A 15,993-nucleotide genomic window follows, 5' to 3' on the forward strand; every position below is an offset into this window, starting at 1 on the left:
GATGATTTATCAAATTCTTCTTCACCACTCTAACATGGAGATCATTTCAGTAGAGCATAAGCAGTGTACAGTACAAAAACAAGTTTGCAAATAATAAGACTGAAACATAAAAATATTGGACATTACCAAGTGTCTGCTGTCAACATGTCTCTCTCAAATAAGCCGAAACAAAGTTATTTTCACATGAATGCCGGCTAACTTATGTGTATTTGTAAGGAGAAGCAGGTCATTATCGGTTGTCAGTATCACATATTCTTAATTATTCTCAATGATTCAACCATTCCATATGTAAAATGTCAAAAGTGCCAATCACAAGCCCACAAGACTTCAAATTACTTGTTTTATCAAAACAAATAAAATTGAAAAAATAATTGTTGATGGATTTTCTCTCAACCTACCAGCAAAAATCATCTAAAATCATTAACTGTTAGCTATTGAAACAAAAAAAGTGCTCATGTCAGTGCCAGTCCTTGAACACAATGTTTAATATTTGTGCTTGAGTGAAAAATAACAAACGCCCTACATGCTAAATGTCTCACGCTGCACTTTGGTCTTCTCACCTCTTTGATCCTCTTGACCAGGGCGTTCTGGTCGAAGGCCACGGCCTCAGCACACTGGTGTAGGTGGTCCTGGTATCGGACGCAGAGCTGCAGGACTTGGGCAGCATCCAGCCTTTCCAGACACACAGTGCTGGGTGAAGTCTGGCCACTCAACACTCCTGTGGAGAGTGAAGATCAAATGACTTACATGGACATGTTGGAGCAGAGAAACACTTGACAAGGATGTAGCACTTGATAATTATTGTAATTAGGTTTGCACAAGATCTGACAGAACTACCCCTCCTGCTATTTCAGGAGTGCGCCTACACAGGAATCTTGGCTCATTATACACCTTCCGACACAGTGCTAATGGGCTGCAGTGACATCAGCTTCACTGCACAGAACTTGAAAATGGACTGGTGGGGAATGGTTGAAAATTACATGAAACTCAGTATCTTCATTTGAAAACTTTCATGATGTTAGTCTGACAAGATGTCAGCACTTGGCATTAAATATTATTTACAGAGCAACATTCAAATCTAAATGATTTTCGTCAACACTTACTGCAGACATCGCAGAGGTCGAAGATGCCTTCATATTTATATCTATTTGATGCTGTCAGTGCAGTGTGCAGATATTTATATATTTTCTCTGACTTCTGCTTTGAGGTTTTTTTTTTAATCTATCATCTGTGGAAGATTTTATGAAGATGTGTGCGCCCCACACTCTGAAAACTGAAAAATTGAAATGGCACCTATTCCGTCTGCTGTCCAAAGTTGGTGATGGTGGTTTTATACATGTAAAATTACCTGGATGTACCTGATGTTTGTCTTTATGAACGGTCCCTTAAAGACTTCAAACAACATAAGCATCTGGGAAGCTTAAGAGTTACCTTTCAAAAGTGGCTGAAACGTGGGTATTTCTTGAAGCTTTATAACATCTGGGTCATTGTGGATATTTCGCATTGACTGGGTCCCCTGGGCCACAACCACAATATCGTCCATCTTTGCCTTCTGCTTCGCTGGAGAAGGCACCACTGCAATGACAACAGTGCTATTAGACTCATCAGACAGTCCTTAGCTGACACTATGTAGAAATCCAATCATAAGACTTGCAAACTTGAAAACACTTTTAAAAACTTGTCAAGGATTGCTCTCATATAGTGCTTTAACCTTGGTCTACTTGAATCATCACTGACTAGATTCAAGCCACCTGGGCATTATATTACCAATACATTTACTCAGGCACTATGCTAAAATCAAAATGTGAAGAATTCCCATTGTACTTTAAACACTGAATAGCTTTATCAATTTAACTTCATGTCGGAGGGAATGATTGATTATTTTACTCAACAACAGATACAGAGATCTCTGCAGACTGCTCAACACTAGATGAAGCAATTAAAATATCCTCAGCTTCAACCAGCTACAACTTTAAATGTTGTCGTTGATCTTTATGCATCAATAATAATAATGCCCCCCCCCAAACTAAATATGACTTACTGTTAACACCACTGCACTAATGGAGTTTGAGTGCAGAACTGGTAATTTTTACTTGGTGGTATTGCTACTCCTCCCTCAGGGAGGAAGTGAGTACTTCTCCCACTACATTTGGAGAATAACGGCACTTATCCTACCGATAATCTCTGTAACACAAAACTGCTGATGTGACAATGAGTTCCTGAATGAAAATGCTAAAATACGAAATCAAAATTAAACGATGCTGGCAGTCTCACTCACCCGATGAACTGTAATCGGACTGCTTGTGCTCCGCATCTCCGCTCTGTTCTGCTCCCATGGTGCTAACGCTCGGTTAGCTAGCTAGCTAGCTGGCTAGCGGTTAGCTTCTGTCAACGCCTCCAGAAACTACAGCCATAGACTTTAAATAACGTTATCGGATACAACCACCGAGACACTTCATATGACTTCCTAACACAGCCAATCTGACAACCAGACAACCAAGTCCACACGAAGGGAACTGAAAGTGAGTGCTAACGTCGTTAGCCTCGCAATTTCAAATTAAAAGCTAGCTGCTGTTCGACATTTCCTAGCTAACAGGCTATCAGTCAGTTAGCGTTAGGTTCCGAGTGCTATTTTGCCAATGAGTGATGGCGCTAAGAGCTAAGGATAAAGGATAAACTATTTCAAATTCGAACATAGGACATTGCAGATGAGTCACTATTGAGATTTAAGTTCAATGAGGAAACACTTCCGTAAATATTGATCACGGGGTTGTCCAGACGAGCGCATTACCGCCCCCCACTGCCCCCGAGGTCGATCACATGTACAGTATTTGTATTTATACAGTCGTGGTGAAAAGTTTACATACACTTGTAAATCGTAGCAGGTGGTAATTATAGAAAGGTGTGGTAATCAAACTTGGTTTGAAGCATAGCCTCTCCACTTATTCTGAGTGATAATGATTTAATGATAACAGCTGATACTTGTCTGGGCCCATTTTAATAAGGCTCGTTGATCACCATTCCACACAAACACTCCAAGGGGAAAGTCTAAGGAGCTCAGCATTGATCACTGGAACTTGTTTGGCCAACAGACACCTCTAGATATAATTCACACAATAAAAAAAAGCACCAAGTATTTTAAACTTAAACTTTAATGTTTACGACACAAGTCACACTGAAAAGCATAACTTGAGTACAAAACAATATAATTATCAAATACAAACACAGTAACATTCATCACCTCTAAGAACATGGAACATCCTATGGAGATAAACAACAACCACAACATTAGTACAGTAGTACAGCTGCATTTAAGAACGTCTTTGTGTGGTAGACATAAATGCAGTCAAATGCTAAAAGCTTTCCCCCAAGAATCACTAATTTTTTTCAGCAAAACAGCCAAAAATGAAACATAGAAACCATAATTTGGTGTTTGAGGTTAACTACTTTGCATGCACACAGATGAACACACTGAGAACCGAAGACATGGCCAATGAACACACATGTAAGGGTTTCAGGCAGGTGATTCCAGGCTACACATGTCCTGTCTTATCCTTCTCTTTGTCCTCTTCAACCAGAGGGTAGGGCTGCAGGTCCAGAGTCAGAATGCGACTGAACATGCATTCATCAAACTGTGAAGGAGAGAATACAGCAGTGACTGTGTCATTGTAACACACAAAAATTAAGAGATTTTCTTCAATTTGCAACACAATATAAACGTTTGTTACATCTGAGTAGACTCCCAGCAAAGCGTCAGACTTGGAGAAAAACTCCTCCTTCAGGGAGATGACAATGATCTGCATGTTCCCCCTGGACTCCTCCCTGAGGAAACTGGTCACCTGGATACAAATGAAACACACACACTAGATATGCACAAATATAATCCATGAAAAGGTTAAACATGCACTAATCTTATAGATGGTATTTTAATCACAGACTATGTAACTATAATTCCAAAGAATGCTAAATGCCATTAAGTCCAATTGTGTGATTACATTTACATTTTTTTTCAATTACAGTGGACAGGTTCAATATGTAAGATTTTTAGATGAAAACACTAAAAATTACATACATCAATAGAATGTGAACATTTTTAGGTCTGACTTTATGACATCTATGTTTTGTGTTACAAGGGTATCTATCGACATTGCTAACTGGCTAGCCCTGGCCTGTCATTGTGAAAACACCAACACTACCCTGGTGCTCTGAGGTACCATTCCCAACTGCTAGATGCACAGCTAATTGAGCTAACTAGCGGCTGTTGATATGCTGCTTCGCATTTGTTTTAAGTATGAATTCAAGAAGTGCTGATATACAACAGACAAAGCAGCACATTGGAGAGCATGGAAACAAATAATATTGCATGTTTGCGTATTAAATTGTCTCAGCAGTACCGCAGATGTCCACTGTAGGCCATTAATCGTACCTTGCCAATGTTAGTGTTGTCCAGGGCTGCATCCACCTCGTCCAAGATGAAGAAGGGAGCAGGGCGAAAGCTGAGAGAAATGACATAAACACCAGTGTGCCAAACAGCCAAGAAACTTCATGTCAGAGCCTAAACCATTAAAACTGATGCAAAAGATAATGGTTGATAATATGGGACAAGGAATTAAGTATGAGTCAATACAGGTGAAGAGGCTTTGATTTTATAGTTTGTCATTAGGACAACAGAGAATAAGTAAGAAGCAACGGTAATGAATGAGTCAAGTGTCTCTTCAGAAAAGAGTTCTTTATGTAAAGTTGATGATTCAAAAGACAAGAGGGTCAACATGCTCTCCTGCCTACATAGCTATTAGTCTATTAGCTATTAGTATAATTCATTAGTTTAAAAACTAATCGTTACAAGATAAGTACCTCCAGCTACCTGTTTTTCCCTCCAAAAAGAAACTAGTTTCTCAAAGACATTTCATGGTGTGACAGCTGTGCTATAACTACAAATCCTTTTTATATTTTTCTAGCTGTGAGTGGTAATGAACCAGCTGTCCAGCTATATTAACGTTTACCAAACACAGGTTTTTTTTTTTAGAACTCAGAAGATTGTTTTTCAATCTGTCATTAAAGATGCATTATCATCTTTAGTCTACTCTGGTACTATTACATTCATTACATATCACTAACCTCTACGTTTGCACTCCAATGTATTGTAATCTAATGTAATGTAGTCTGTTTCAGAGTTTGACCCCAGTGTTACCTGTGGATGGCAAACAGCAGAGCCAGGGCTGCAATGGCCTTTTCTCCACCCGAAAGGTTGTCCATGGACATGAAGCGTTTTCCTGGCGCCACGCAGTTGTAGTTAATGCCACCGAGGTATGGCTCATCTGGATTCTCTGCACTCAGAATGGCCTGGAGCACATGTAATAGTCTATTTTGATTTAATTTATTGGAGCCTGTCATTTAAGACACATTTTCTTGTCTGAAGCACCTTCTGCAATGCTCAGTGTCAAAAATAATTATGTATAGTTTACATTGTTGATGAGGGGACGACAGTGGGTCAATTGAATCAAAATATAAGGTATACCTACCAAAGTTAGCATTCTAACCAGCTAGCCCTGGCCCATACCAGTCCAATCTGTTCTGAGTGTGAATTAGACAGGATGCCAAGTGCAGTTAAGTAAGGCTTATGCTAAGATAATTTTTTACAAACATTTCCGTGGATGAGTGAAATAAAATGACAAAAATGCAGATAAACACAATAAATGAAGAAACAATCATGTTTGTGTTTCTGTGGTTGAGGTTTTGTCGCCTCACCTGCGCACTGCTGTTCCTGCATATTCTTTTATAGATCTGATCAATTATAACTGACACATGTTCGAAGCACTGGGTGAAGAGATGGAGGCGTTTGGATTTGACTTGCTCGAACTCCTGACTGCATTTTCTGGCAGCTCTAGTGCTGGCATCAAATGCTGTGGAGGAGACAGGAGGCAAAGTTGAATTAGCCGTTCACGTACCTTAGTTATCACAGAACAACTCAAATGTAATGCAACATGCAGTAGAAATCCCATGTATGAAATGAAATTCTAAACACTGACAGTTCAGAAAATGTGTACAAATTTTGTAAATAAGACATTAAATACACAGCAGATTGATTATACCTATGAAGAGTTGGATTAGGGGTGAAATTAAAAGCTGAGATAAAAATACCTTGTGTCACTCCGTGTAACTTGTCTTTCACCTCCCTCATCTTCTCCAGAGCTTTGAGGTTGGGGGCAGTGGTGCGATGCAGCACTCCCTCTACGGTGGACAGTGACTCCTTCAGCTTTTCCAAGTAGGCCTCCACCTCCTCTTCTGCCTGCAGACTCTGCATTCACACAAATAAGCATGCGTATAAATAAATTGCACTAAGAGAAAATTAGGGCAATCATGAGGCTCCATGTCTCACCCCGAGCTCTGCCTCCAGGCTGGAGTAGTCGATGACTAATTGTGCCTCTCTCTCATAGATGTCAATGGTGGCTGAAGTGCTTTCAGATTCTGTGTCCAACTGCAAAGACATGAATCAGTCCTCATTCATTGGTGACCAACACCAAAATTGCTTCAAGTTCTTTAATTTCTTTAGCTTCTAATAAATTCAGGAGGGGATCTCAGTTGTGCTTACTTTAATGTGAGGGTTTCTGCAGCTTCCTTTTATTACATTCTTCTTTTTGTTTCTAAATGTCCTAATTTGAGCTCAAATTAATATCCAGTACTTTCTAAAACTGTGCGGGACTGGTGTTGAAATGGCAATTCAGAAGGGACAAAGAACAATCTATTATCTATTATGAAAGAGACTTCTACACTTCTTTATGTCCTACCTGCACCTCACTGATTTCATCCAAGCTGCCTGACAGCAGAATGATAGGCAGACTCTGGATCTTACAGGCCAGCAGTAAGTTGTGCCTGGCCAAACGTTTCTGCTCCAAGGCCGTCTCTGCACTCATCACCTCCCGCTGAAGCTTGACCAACTGTCTGAAAGAAAGACAGAGTGAAAAAAAACTTTCCTCATATTGCAGAGACCTACAGAAAGGTGGTTTTCTTGTGACTTAAAGGTCCTCAAAATATCATGACAGATCATCATTGAAAACAGTTTCCGTTAATGATTTTATTGATACTGCAGATAAAAACCATAAATCAGAAAACAATAATACCTTAGTTGTAGTTTTTTATCTGATAAGAGACCTCTGAATCTATTTAGCAGCGATATTTAATCTTCCTATTTACGGTGTGGACATTGCTGTTTTGTTTATATCTAGATCACAGGTATCTTTAAAAGTTTACAAAAAATCATAGGCAGTAAGACACACACTCAGTTTTTACAGGAGGAATGTCAGCAGAAACTAGTTTAGTAGTGCCAGTTGCACTGGAGTATTAGTAGTAAGGTTACTTGTTTATCTCTTGGACGGTCTGGGTTTTCTGGTCCAACTCAGCTTTGGCAGTGACCACCTGGCTCTTCTTAGACAGCAGCTGGTTCTGCAGCTCCAACAGTTTGTTCTGACTCTCCTCCACAGCCACCAGCAGCTTCTCCTCATCCTGAGGGTGAATATAAAAATCAGGCCAAAAAAAGGCTGCAATCTCTGAAAGGTTTTATTTTACATAAGCCATTGTGTCCACAAATGGCTCTGAATACAGACTTATTCTGAAATGTAATTTGGAAGAGTATGTATTCCAGGGGAAGGTGGGTAAAAAACACTTGCCCTATTCATTAGTAACAAAACCTGCCATTCGGACACATTTCAGCCACATTACAGGAGGCAGTATTATCAGAGTAGACTGTATCAGTATCACAGAGTTAATTTTTTAGATGACTACCCTCCTGTACTCAGCCACGGTCCTCTCCTCCTTGTCAATTGTTTCCTCCATTTTATGGAGCTTCTTCTTCTGCTCCTCCAGTTGGTTTTGTTCGTACTCCAGCTGTGCATACAGTTGAGTGCGCTGACTCTCAAACTCCAGCCTGAACAGAGCAACGTGTCACTGACAACTTGTGAACAAATACCATCACTGTAGTACTAACAAAATCATATTCTAATTACACACAAAACAAACGTTACGTGAATGAACAATACAAGTCTTTCAGTGTAAGCAGTAAATGTAATATTGGCCAAATTTTTAAACACTAGCAAAATAGAATTCATGTTCCACTTCATGTTCAGCCTAAAAATTGTTAACAACTTATACTTAAGCACCTCTGTGATTGTATCAAAAAAGCCACTTACAATAATATCTCATGTTTCTAGGTGGTATAAAATCACTCATGTTTAGTACTTAATTGTGATATATTCATCCAAGATTTTTCTGATGAATTCTAGCACATGTGACTGAAGATGCTGGTGTGTGATTGCTGTACCGCTTCTTGTCAAGCTCTGTTTGCTGTTTCAGATGCTCCTGCTCATACTCTCTAATGCTGTCCACACCAATCTCAGCACAGAAGTCAGAAAACACCAAGTCCTCGATCTAAATATACAGATCATATATGTACATTGTTAAGAATGTACTTAACAAGCCAATCGACAGTGGCTGATTTGGCAATTAAGTCTGTCCACTAGTGGCTTTAGCAGGTGACAGTTTATATATTATTCAGCATGCATAGTTTGGCTTTTTTTTAACTCACTAGCCACTCTGTTGTATGCCAAGGGTTGTGGCCTAAAACCCCTGTACATGAAGTGATTTAAGACAGGCAATATTGCACTGAGAATAATGAGGATACATCAACCAGCTCATCAGCATGAGGGGCAAAATTGTTGTCAAAACCACGTGCTGAAATTGGAGGATGCAGTACAGACAGCAGTACCTGGTGTATCTGTTCTCTTATCTTTCTCATCTCTGCATCCTTTGCCTCCACACCCTCCTGCTGCATCTGGATCTCAGACTCCAGGTTTGCAGATTCACTCTCCATACGAGAAATCTCCTAAACATAATTAACAGGACACGACCCATGGCATCATGACCATGACAGTATATCTTGGTATTTCAAATATGTACGGATTCAAATAGCAGTGACAAAGAACACACCCTTAATTCTAATATTACATTTAAGAAAGTCAAAGTTCTGTGACCCTACCGCTTGGCACTTAAGGATGTTTTTCTTCCGAAGGTTTTCCAGCTCAGCTTTGGAGTATTTGAGGCGGGTCTTTGCACCGTGAGCCTGAGCAATGATCTGTTTCAGGTCAGATTCTTTCCGCTTCAACCTCATCAAATCCTGTCACAGGATCACAACAATCTTAAATAATAATTTCAGAACACTTGTGTGTCTCATCCTAAACAGAATGATTCAGTAATACATATACAGTATGTAGATGATAAGGGCAACCAAAGACTTGGTTCAGGTTCTATGATCATCCAGAATAGTTGACGTTTTCTGTGTTGACTCACTCGCAGCTCTGCTGTCAGCTGGTCCTTGCGTTCCTTCAGCTTCATCATGGTCTTCTGGTCCCAGCATTGAGCTTTGGTCCGCAGGTCACTGGAGCCTCCAGAGATCTGACCGGATTTTGAAAACATTGTCCCATCCAGAGACACTGTCTACAGAAAAGACATCTAATTACATGTCAGTAAGCAAGTTCCAGGCTGAAGGTGGTAGTCCTAAATTGATCTGTTAGGTCCACAAGATTTTTAGTGTTGCCTTTTTTTAAGGCAACATTCTTATTTGGATTGTTCAGTCCTAACATGCAAATTGATTTGAGTAAAAGTGGGCAGAAAAATTTTTAGTAATTGAACTTCGACTGAGTTTTACTGAATCATCTCCTATGTTTGGGGTCAATAGCTTAAGAGAACATTTTTGGTGAAACAGATGGAGCCACACTAACAGTACTAATCACCTTTGTCATAACACACACTTAACTGATAAGAAGCTGAAGTGAGCCGAAAAATATCTTATGCATTTGTGGATTTAATTGGCTCTAACTGCAAAATCCACAGTTGAAGACTAAGTTTACCTTATGGCGCTCCTGCCTATCAAAGGCCACGCTCCTTGCTTCTTTCATGGTTTCACACACTAAGGCATTGCCACAGACAAACTGCACAACTTTCTTCAGCTGGTTGGCACCTGTGGAAGCATTAATCTGTACGACATCAACCACCATTTTGGTACCAGGCACCTCCCTCAGTCGCTCACTCAGAGGTCTCACCTAGGCACACAGTAGTCAGGATTATTCACGGCACAAATTTACCTGCTGTTCTTGGCTTATATTAGTTGCAACTCACATCTAAGTAGTCGATGGGCAGGAAGGTCTCACGTTCAGCTCGCTCCTCCTTGATAAAAGTGATACAGTCACGGGCCACTTTCTCTGAGGCCACTACAATGGCATTCATGTAGAGGCCGCACACTTTTGTGACAGCAAGTTGATACTTCTTATGGATGGGGCAGCATAAGTCAGACAGACGACCATACTGGGACAGGAAAAATCAGCTGTCAAAATCAAGTGAAAAGCTTCCAAAAAACTTTCAAGTCACAACTTTTTAACTTAAAAAAACAAAAAAAAAACAGGGGAGCTCCAAACTATGAATGACCAAGTACTAAAGTGGGTATAGCTACAATATATTTTGATGATGCTTGAAGTACAACATTTCTTTTGATTTGTAGAAATAACGTGGAGGTTTATTATCATCTTCAAGAAAACTAAATTTAGCATAAAGGGTGGTTGCTCTCAAGAAGTTGAATATTACTCTCAGGACTGTGCACCATGGCACTCTTCAGGATGCTGATCCTGCTGCTGGAGGAAGGTATTTACTTACTTACCTAACTTGTGTGATCAGTGTCTGTCATATCCTGAGATTTGTTATTTTCAGTGCCATAGATTGACTGTCACCATGTGAGGCTAGTTAGATATCTTAGTTGGCTGACATGTTTTTTGTTTTCCAAAGAAAAAGAAATCCTCAACATGTCTGTCATTGCATTCTAACAGTGATCCCTTCTCATTGTCTCTCACCACACTTTCAGGGTAGAGTCTGCGGAGCTTCTCTAGCAGCTCTTTGCGCTGCAGCTGGCGTCCGCTTTCCTGGCTGTCTAGACGGGCATTCCCCAGCTCCTCCAGCACCTGGCCCAGCTCCTGGTTCACCTCCTCAGTGCGCTGACGGCCCTGCTCTAACTCTGCACTCAGACTCTCCTCCTGCTGACGGTACTCTTCAAGGCTCGAGCTGGAATGTACAGTAACTAAGTATGCTTAGGTTCCTTATGTGACGTTACATCCGCAACAGTTAAATCAAGACCTCCCTAACAGTTAGGAACAGCTATTTCTCCAGGCTGGCATTACACTATACAGCCATGTGGAATACAGTGTGCCCATTAGAGGTAAGATCTTAAGCCCGAGTCCGAGCCCGACCCGACCCGAATTTCGTTACAAAAGACAGGCTTTAATTTGTTATCATAAATCACCCCTCCTCCTCCCGAGCCCTCACAAATAAAATATGAAATTTCGGGTTTGCTTCGGGCTCGGGCCTGCAAATCAAGTTAATTGGTCGGGCTCGGGCTGGGTCGGGCTTTAATACCCGCGGGCCTGGGTCGGGTCGGGCTGGATTTTTTAGGCCCGATCTTACCTCTAGTGCCCATGACATACCTGCAGGTCTCTGTGTACTGCTCCAGCTTCTCTACTCTGCTTGTCAAATCTTCCAGCTGAGTCTGACTGTTCCTGATGGCAGCCTAAAAAAGATGTCCAAGAGCAGTAACTATGTGTAATAATGTATTATATTCTTATAATAACAATGCATCTAATGACAACTTTTTTTCACACTCATAGGGCTGTTTTCAGCTTTGGCAAGAAACATCTGTACACCACCTGGTCAACACAAAAAGGTAGACAGACACAGAGTGTCTAGCTGGTGAACATAGTGAAGCATTTAGCTCCTAAAGAGCCAGAGCTTTGAGCAGAGTTGCTTGTGATCAAAAACAAAGATTAAGGAGAGTAAATATTGGATTTAAATTCATCAGGGGACCAGGGAAATGACTTGAAATCCATCCTAATGTTCCTCTGTAACTCCTGAAAAAGTTCATTATAGCATCCTCAAAGGTGATGATATGCCATTGTTGTGGTCACAACTTGTTTCAACTGCCTCCAAGTAGGACAAGAAATCAGTTATGCAGGATTAAGGACCAACAACAAATTCAGTAGTGTGTCACTGATAGTACCTCCACTTCCTTCTTTCTGCGCTGGTCAAATGCCATCTTCTCGTAGTCTGCTTTGACCTCCCAGTGCAGCTTCTCTGCCTGCTGGCTGAAAACAGCACCCTGCTTCTGAGCCAGCTCCTTCAGCTCTTTATATCGTGCTAGCTGGAGCAAAAACACAAGCAGAAAACACAGAGGGTGTGATGATGTCCCCTTTTGGTCCCTTTTGATTCCTGGAATGTCTTGTTTTATCCACAACTCAAAAATAGTGACTTTACTGTCATAGAGGAGTAAAGAAACCAGAAAATATTCACGAGTACCCAGAATCAAAACATATTGACTTTAATAGTTGCCAACTAATCGATTAATCGATTATGGACAGTGTTTATGTGTTGAGTATTGTACATATTCACATACAGTTAACTGGGTTTGTTAGTTTGGAATATGTGTTGCACTGAATAAAAACATATAGCCTAGCCTTCAAACTCCCAGCAGCTGTAAGTTAAATCATGTTAACTGACTTTTGATTTGAAACACACTCACCTGATCTTCATCAAGCTCGATGTCTCTACCCCTGGAGGCTCCCTTCTCCTGTACCTGCTTCTCATAGTTCCTCCATGCTCTCTCTAGCTCAGTGATTTCTTGCTGATTCTCTGCCAGCTCCTGCTCTTTATTCACAATCAGCCTCTGACTCTTCCTCAGGGCATCACGGAGCTTCTCAGCCTTCTTCATGTGATGGGAGGTGTTTACCTTGGCCTTGACGTACTGGGACCGGCACTGAGAATGAATTTGCTCTTGGGTGCTGAGTGACAGAAAAAGAGGAGATTCACGCTATTTAAAGTTTATGTTATATGCCATTTCCATTAGAGCTAAATAGATCCGATAAATAGATCCGATCATCTGGCTTGAAATTTAAATATCCCTACAGGGAGAAACTAAATAGCTGGTGAGAGACAAATTAAATATGTCTTTACTACTACTAGCTATACTTGATAGTTCTTAAAAATATATATATATTGCTTAATACTTGTTCAATATATTTTTTCAGTTATTATTTTCAAATCATGCTCAAAAAGCGTCTTCAGTTCCCCTAAAAACTAAACAGACACACACCGGATCTCCTTCTCTACATGCTGCTGCTCTCTGGTGAGGCGTCCATGTTCCTTTTTGTGGGTTTTAACCATCTGCTCCGCTTTCACCAGTGTATTGGTCATGGCAGCTACAGCCTGCTGTTTCTCCCTCAGGATGTTGCTGAGGGCGTTCACACCCTTCTCATTATGGTAGAGCTCAGCCAGGCTCAGCTGCAGGCGGTTTTGGTCAAGGTCCTCCACAAGTGCCTGGTACTTCTGGGCCTGGTAAAGCAGGAGGTGTTTTGACCAGTCAACCAGACAAGAAAGCTCAAGAGAAAGTAAGGCAATTAAACTACGGTCTAGTTGATGCTTACTAACTCGCTCATGATGCCATTACTGTTTGTATTCATACATCGCTCATTTAGGATATTCATAAACTTAATTTTGCATGTTTCTCCTACACCAACATACACAGAGACATAATGGCCTGCAACCCAGAGCAGGAGCAGTATAAAGCCTTACCAGCAGAGGAAAACTCAAATTTACCAAAGTTTGCCAAGTTCTTCACATAGACTGAGTGTAACAGTCACAGCACTGGATAAATCATGATTTTGTGGCCTGAGCCATATGAGGTTATATGAACACTGCAAGAACTTAATTTTCCCCACAATGTTAAATATACACTATATAGTACTTATGAACATTACAGATGTATGCTATATATAGGAGTGGGATTACCTTCCTATATTTGTGTGACTTTACCTCTACTTTATCCTGGGACACTTGTTTCTTCTCAGCAGTAGCAGATTTCTTCTTGTTGAAGTGAAACTGAGAGTCCTCTTTGGCCTTCAGCAGGGCCTCTTTCTTCTTATCATACTCTTCAGCATACTCTTTTGATTGACAGATGATCTCAAACATCTTGGTCCTCTCCTTTGGATCCTTCAAAGCTATGGACTCCACTGCCCCCTTGTGAGGAGAACAATAAGTAGCAGCTCTGTTTGTAAGGCATTAACCCTAGCAGCCATTTCAATGGCTTAACAGTGCGCTGCAGGACAGTTTTTAAAGTCAGACCCTACATAAGGCCCCATGGAAACTTCATCATGTATATTTCTTTCACTCTCCTGCATCCTGTTGTTAAATCTCTCTTCAATGTATATGAATGTTTTAGTGTTTACAGCATGATTTTATGCCTATCTACACTAACTTTTAGGACAGTCTTTACCTGAAAAACCAGACAGTTTCTGGCTTTGGTCACAATGCCAATCTTCTCCAGCGCCTCCAAATATTTGGCCGAAGTGACTTGTGAACCATTGATGCGATACACAGAGGAGTCACCTAAAAAACACAATGAACATCAGTAGGTAATAGCTCAAATCTTTAAGAAAATAATAATAACTAGTGGGCTTGTTTCCAGGGACACAAGGAAAAATATGTTTCTCTTTCTCTGGGGATTGCAAAGGTCAGCCAAATTATTTGCCCACTACTAACACTCTACAAATCACTACCCGTGTCACCTACTTATTATGAATATATTACCATGATTAAGGTTATCAATGTCAGTAGTCAGGGCCATAACAACAACAACAACAACAGCAACAGGGCAGTCTAAGTTTAATGTGATTTTAAACATGTCTTGACAATAAACCTGTAACAAACATGTACAGACAGGGAAAGCAAACCCCATTAGACTGACCTGAGACGCTCCGGCAGAAGACGGTCTCCTGTTCGTCATCGTCGCAGTAGCGCATGCTGACGCGGGCAGTGTCGGACACCGGCCGGCCGATGTGGGCTCCGTGCACCAGGTCACTGAGGTGCCTCACCCGGAGCGAGGCAGTGCGCTCCCCCATGGCAAAGCTCAGGGCATCCATGACGTTGGACTTGCCTAGTGTGATTCAATGTGGCACAGCAACGAATTTTAGGCTTCGCTTCTAGCTTAAAGGAGGTTGTTGTTAAAGCTAACCTTAACCCAGCTAAATTAAAGACTTATCCATATTAAAGTCTGCACACATTAATTATTAACACATTCCGTGATACATGTTCTATTGTTTTGAAGGATTCGTCTTCTGAAAAAGAAGGATATGCAAAACAAAATCGACCTAGCAAAACTTTTAATGCTAGCTAGCCTAATATTAATTCAACTTAATTACAACTTAAGCTAATGCTGACAGCTGAAGTTAGCTAGCTTGATAGAGAGCTTGGAAAGTGTCCATAAAAAGTTAACTTACCGGAGCCATTTGTGCCAATTATGCAATTAAATCGCATGAAAGGACCGATAACTTGCTTCCCTCGCCATGACTTGAAGTTTTCTACCTCAATTTGTTTCAAATACCCCATTTTAATCGGTCCTTATGACGAGTCAAGCAGCCAGCAAACATCTGCTGCACAAATGAAGTAAACCAATATGCGGCAGGGCGTCTACAGGCGGGAAACAGGACAAGGTCTCCCCTCTTCTTTAACAAAACACATTTCACTCTCAGTTATTTTCTTGTTTCAATATTAACACGAAAGAAACTGTGTAGGGTCGATGACAGTTTCAAACTACCGCATGTCCTGAAAAAATATTTTTTTTAAATACGTTTTTCTCTTATGAGGAAAGGAGATGCAGGATTATGTCAGCCATTTTTGCAGTAAGAAGAGTAATGGGTTACTGCTTCAAATGGTCCTGGTCCTGGTCCTGGACAAAACGAATTTTTGTCCTGGACAAAAATCTCGTCTTTGCCTTTTTATTTTAGTCCACAGAACAAGGAATGCATGGGCATATGTGATTCATGAGTGTTTATTACAGAATATAAGGCTTCATCATTAAGCCTACGAATTACAGCTCATTTCAGTTCCACAGAGACTAAGGGAGGAAAT

The 15,993-nt window shown here is 40.8% G+C and overlaps 2 protein-coding genes across 8 annotated transcripts in view; both read right to left on the minus strand.

The window, feature by feature from the left end:
* The window catches only part of borcs5 (BLOC-1 related complex subunit 5), a 37,649-nt gene extending 34,824 nt beyond the window's left edge, over positions 1-2,825 (minus strand). For 4 of the 5 annotated variants that reach the window (XR_005076416.1, XR_005076414.1, XR_005076415.1 and 1 more), the window contains exons 1-3: positions 2,279-2,825; positions 1,432-1,575; positions 561-718 (exon numbers count right to left, since the gene is read on the minus strand). Coding sequence is in view for 1 of the 5 variants with exons in the window: in XM_037106719.1 (XP_036962614.1) it covers positions 561-718; positions 1,432-1,575; positions 2,279-2,336 (360 nt within the window). In the remaining 4 variants the exon portion in view is untranslated. The remainder of the gene's footprint in view (positions 1-560; positions 719-1,431; positions 1,576-2,278) is intronic. The other variant, XM_037106719.1, reaches the window with a different exon arrangement.
* Positions 2,826-3,134: 309 nt separating this feature from the next.
* smc1b (structural maintenance of chromosomes 1B) lies at positions 3,135-15,750 on the minus strand. Of its 3 annotated transcripts, none has more exons than XM_037106710.1 (25): positions 15,363-15,750; positions 14,831-15,019; positions 14,360-14,472; positions 13,900-14,103; positions 13,181-13,419; positions 12,611-12,869; positions 12,092-12,232; positions 11,523-11,605; positions 10,896-11,103; positions 10,171-10,356; positions 9,903-10,094; positions 9,343-9,489; positions 9,032-9,169; positions 8,762-8,878; positions 8,318-8,424; positions 7,783-7,924; positions 7,358-7,503; positions 6,789-6,942; positions 6,380-6,478; positions 6,142-6,298; positions 5,749-5,903; positions 5,192-5,343; positions 4,427-4,496; positions 3,729-3,863; positions 3,135-3,632 (listed from the first exon to the last, which is right to left on the minus strand). In XM_037106710.1, the coding sequence occupies exons 1-25, from the start codon at positions 15,469-15,471 to the stop codon at positions 3,534-3,536; spliced, it is 3,741 nt and encodes a 1,246-aa protein (XP_036962605.1). In that variant the 5' UTR covers positions 15,472-15,750; the 3' UTR covers positions 3,135-3,533. The 3 variants fall into 3 exon arrangements, with proteins under 3 accessions (XP_036962605.1, XP_036962606.1, XP_036962607.1); XM_037106711.1 differs by having other exon boundaries at positions 3,729-3,839; positions 15,363-15,748; XM_037106712.1 differs by lacking the exons at positions 3,135-3,632; positions 3,729-3,863; positions 4,427-4,496; positions 5,192-5,343 and adding an exon at positions 5,387-5,574.
* Between the last annotated feature and the right edge of the window lie 243 nt (positions 15,751-15,993).

This window comes from Acanthopagrus latus, chromosome 8 (assembly GCF_904848185.1).
Source record: "Acanthopagrus latus isolate v.2019 chromosome 8, fAcaLat1.1, whole genome shotgun sequence".
NCBI classification, from domain to species: Eukaryota; Metazoa; Chordata; class Actinopteri; order Spariformes; family Sparidae; genus Acanthopagrus; species Acanthopagrus latus.

Excerpts from the sequence above, each read along its gene's own strand:
- smc1b (XM_037106710.1), bottom strand. The coding sequence starts at position 15,471 with ATGGGGTATTTGAAACAAATTGAGGTAGAAAACTTCAAGTCATGGCGA. Across the intron at positions 15,020-15,362 it reads AATTGGCACAAATGGCTCCG|GCAAGTCCAACGTCATGGAT; the intron begins GTAAGTTAACTT and ends GAATCACACTAG. Across the intron at positions 11,104-11,522 it reads CAGTACACAGAGACCTGCAG|CTCGAGCCTTGAAGAGTACC; the intron begins GTATGTCATGGG and ends TGTACATTCCAG.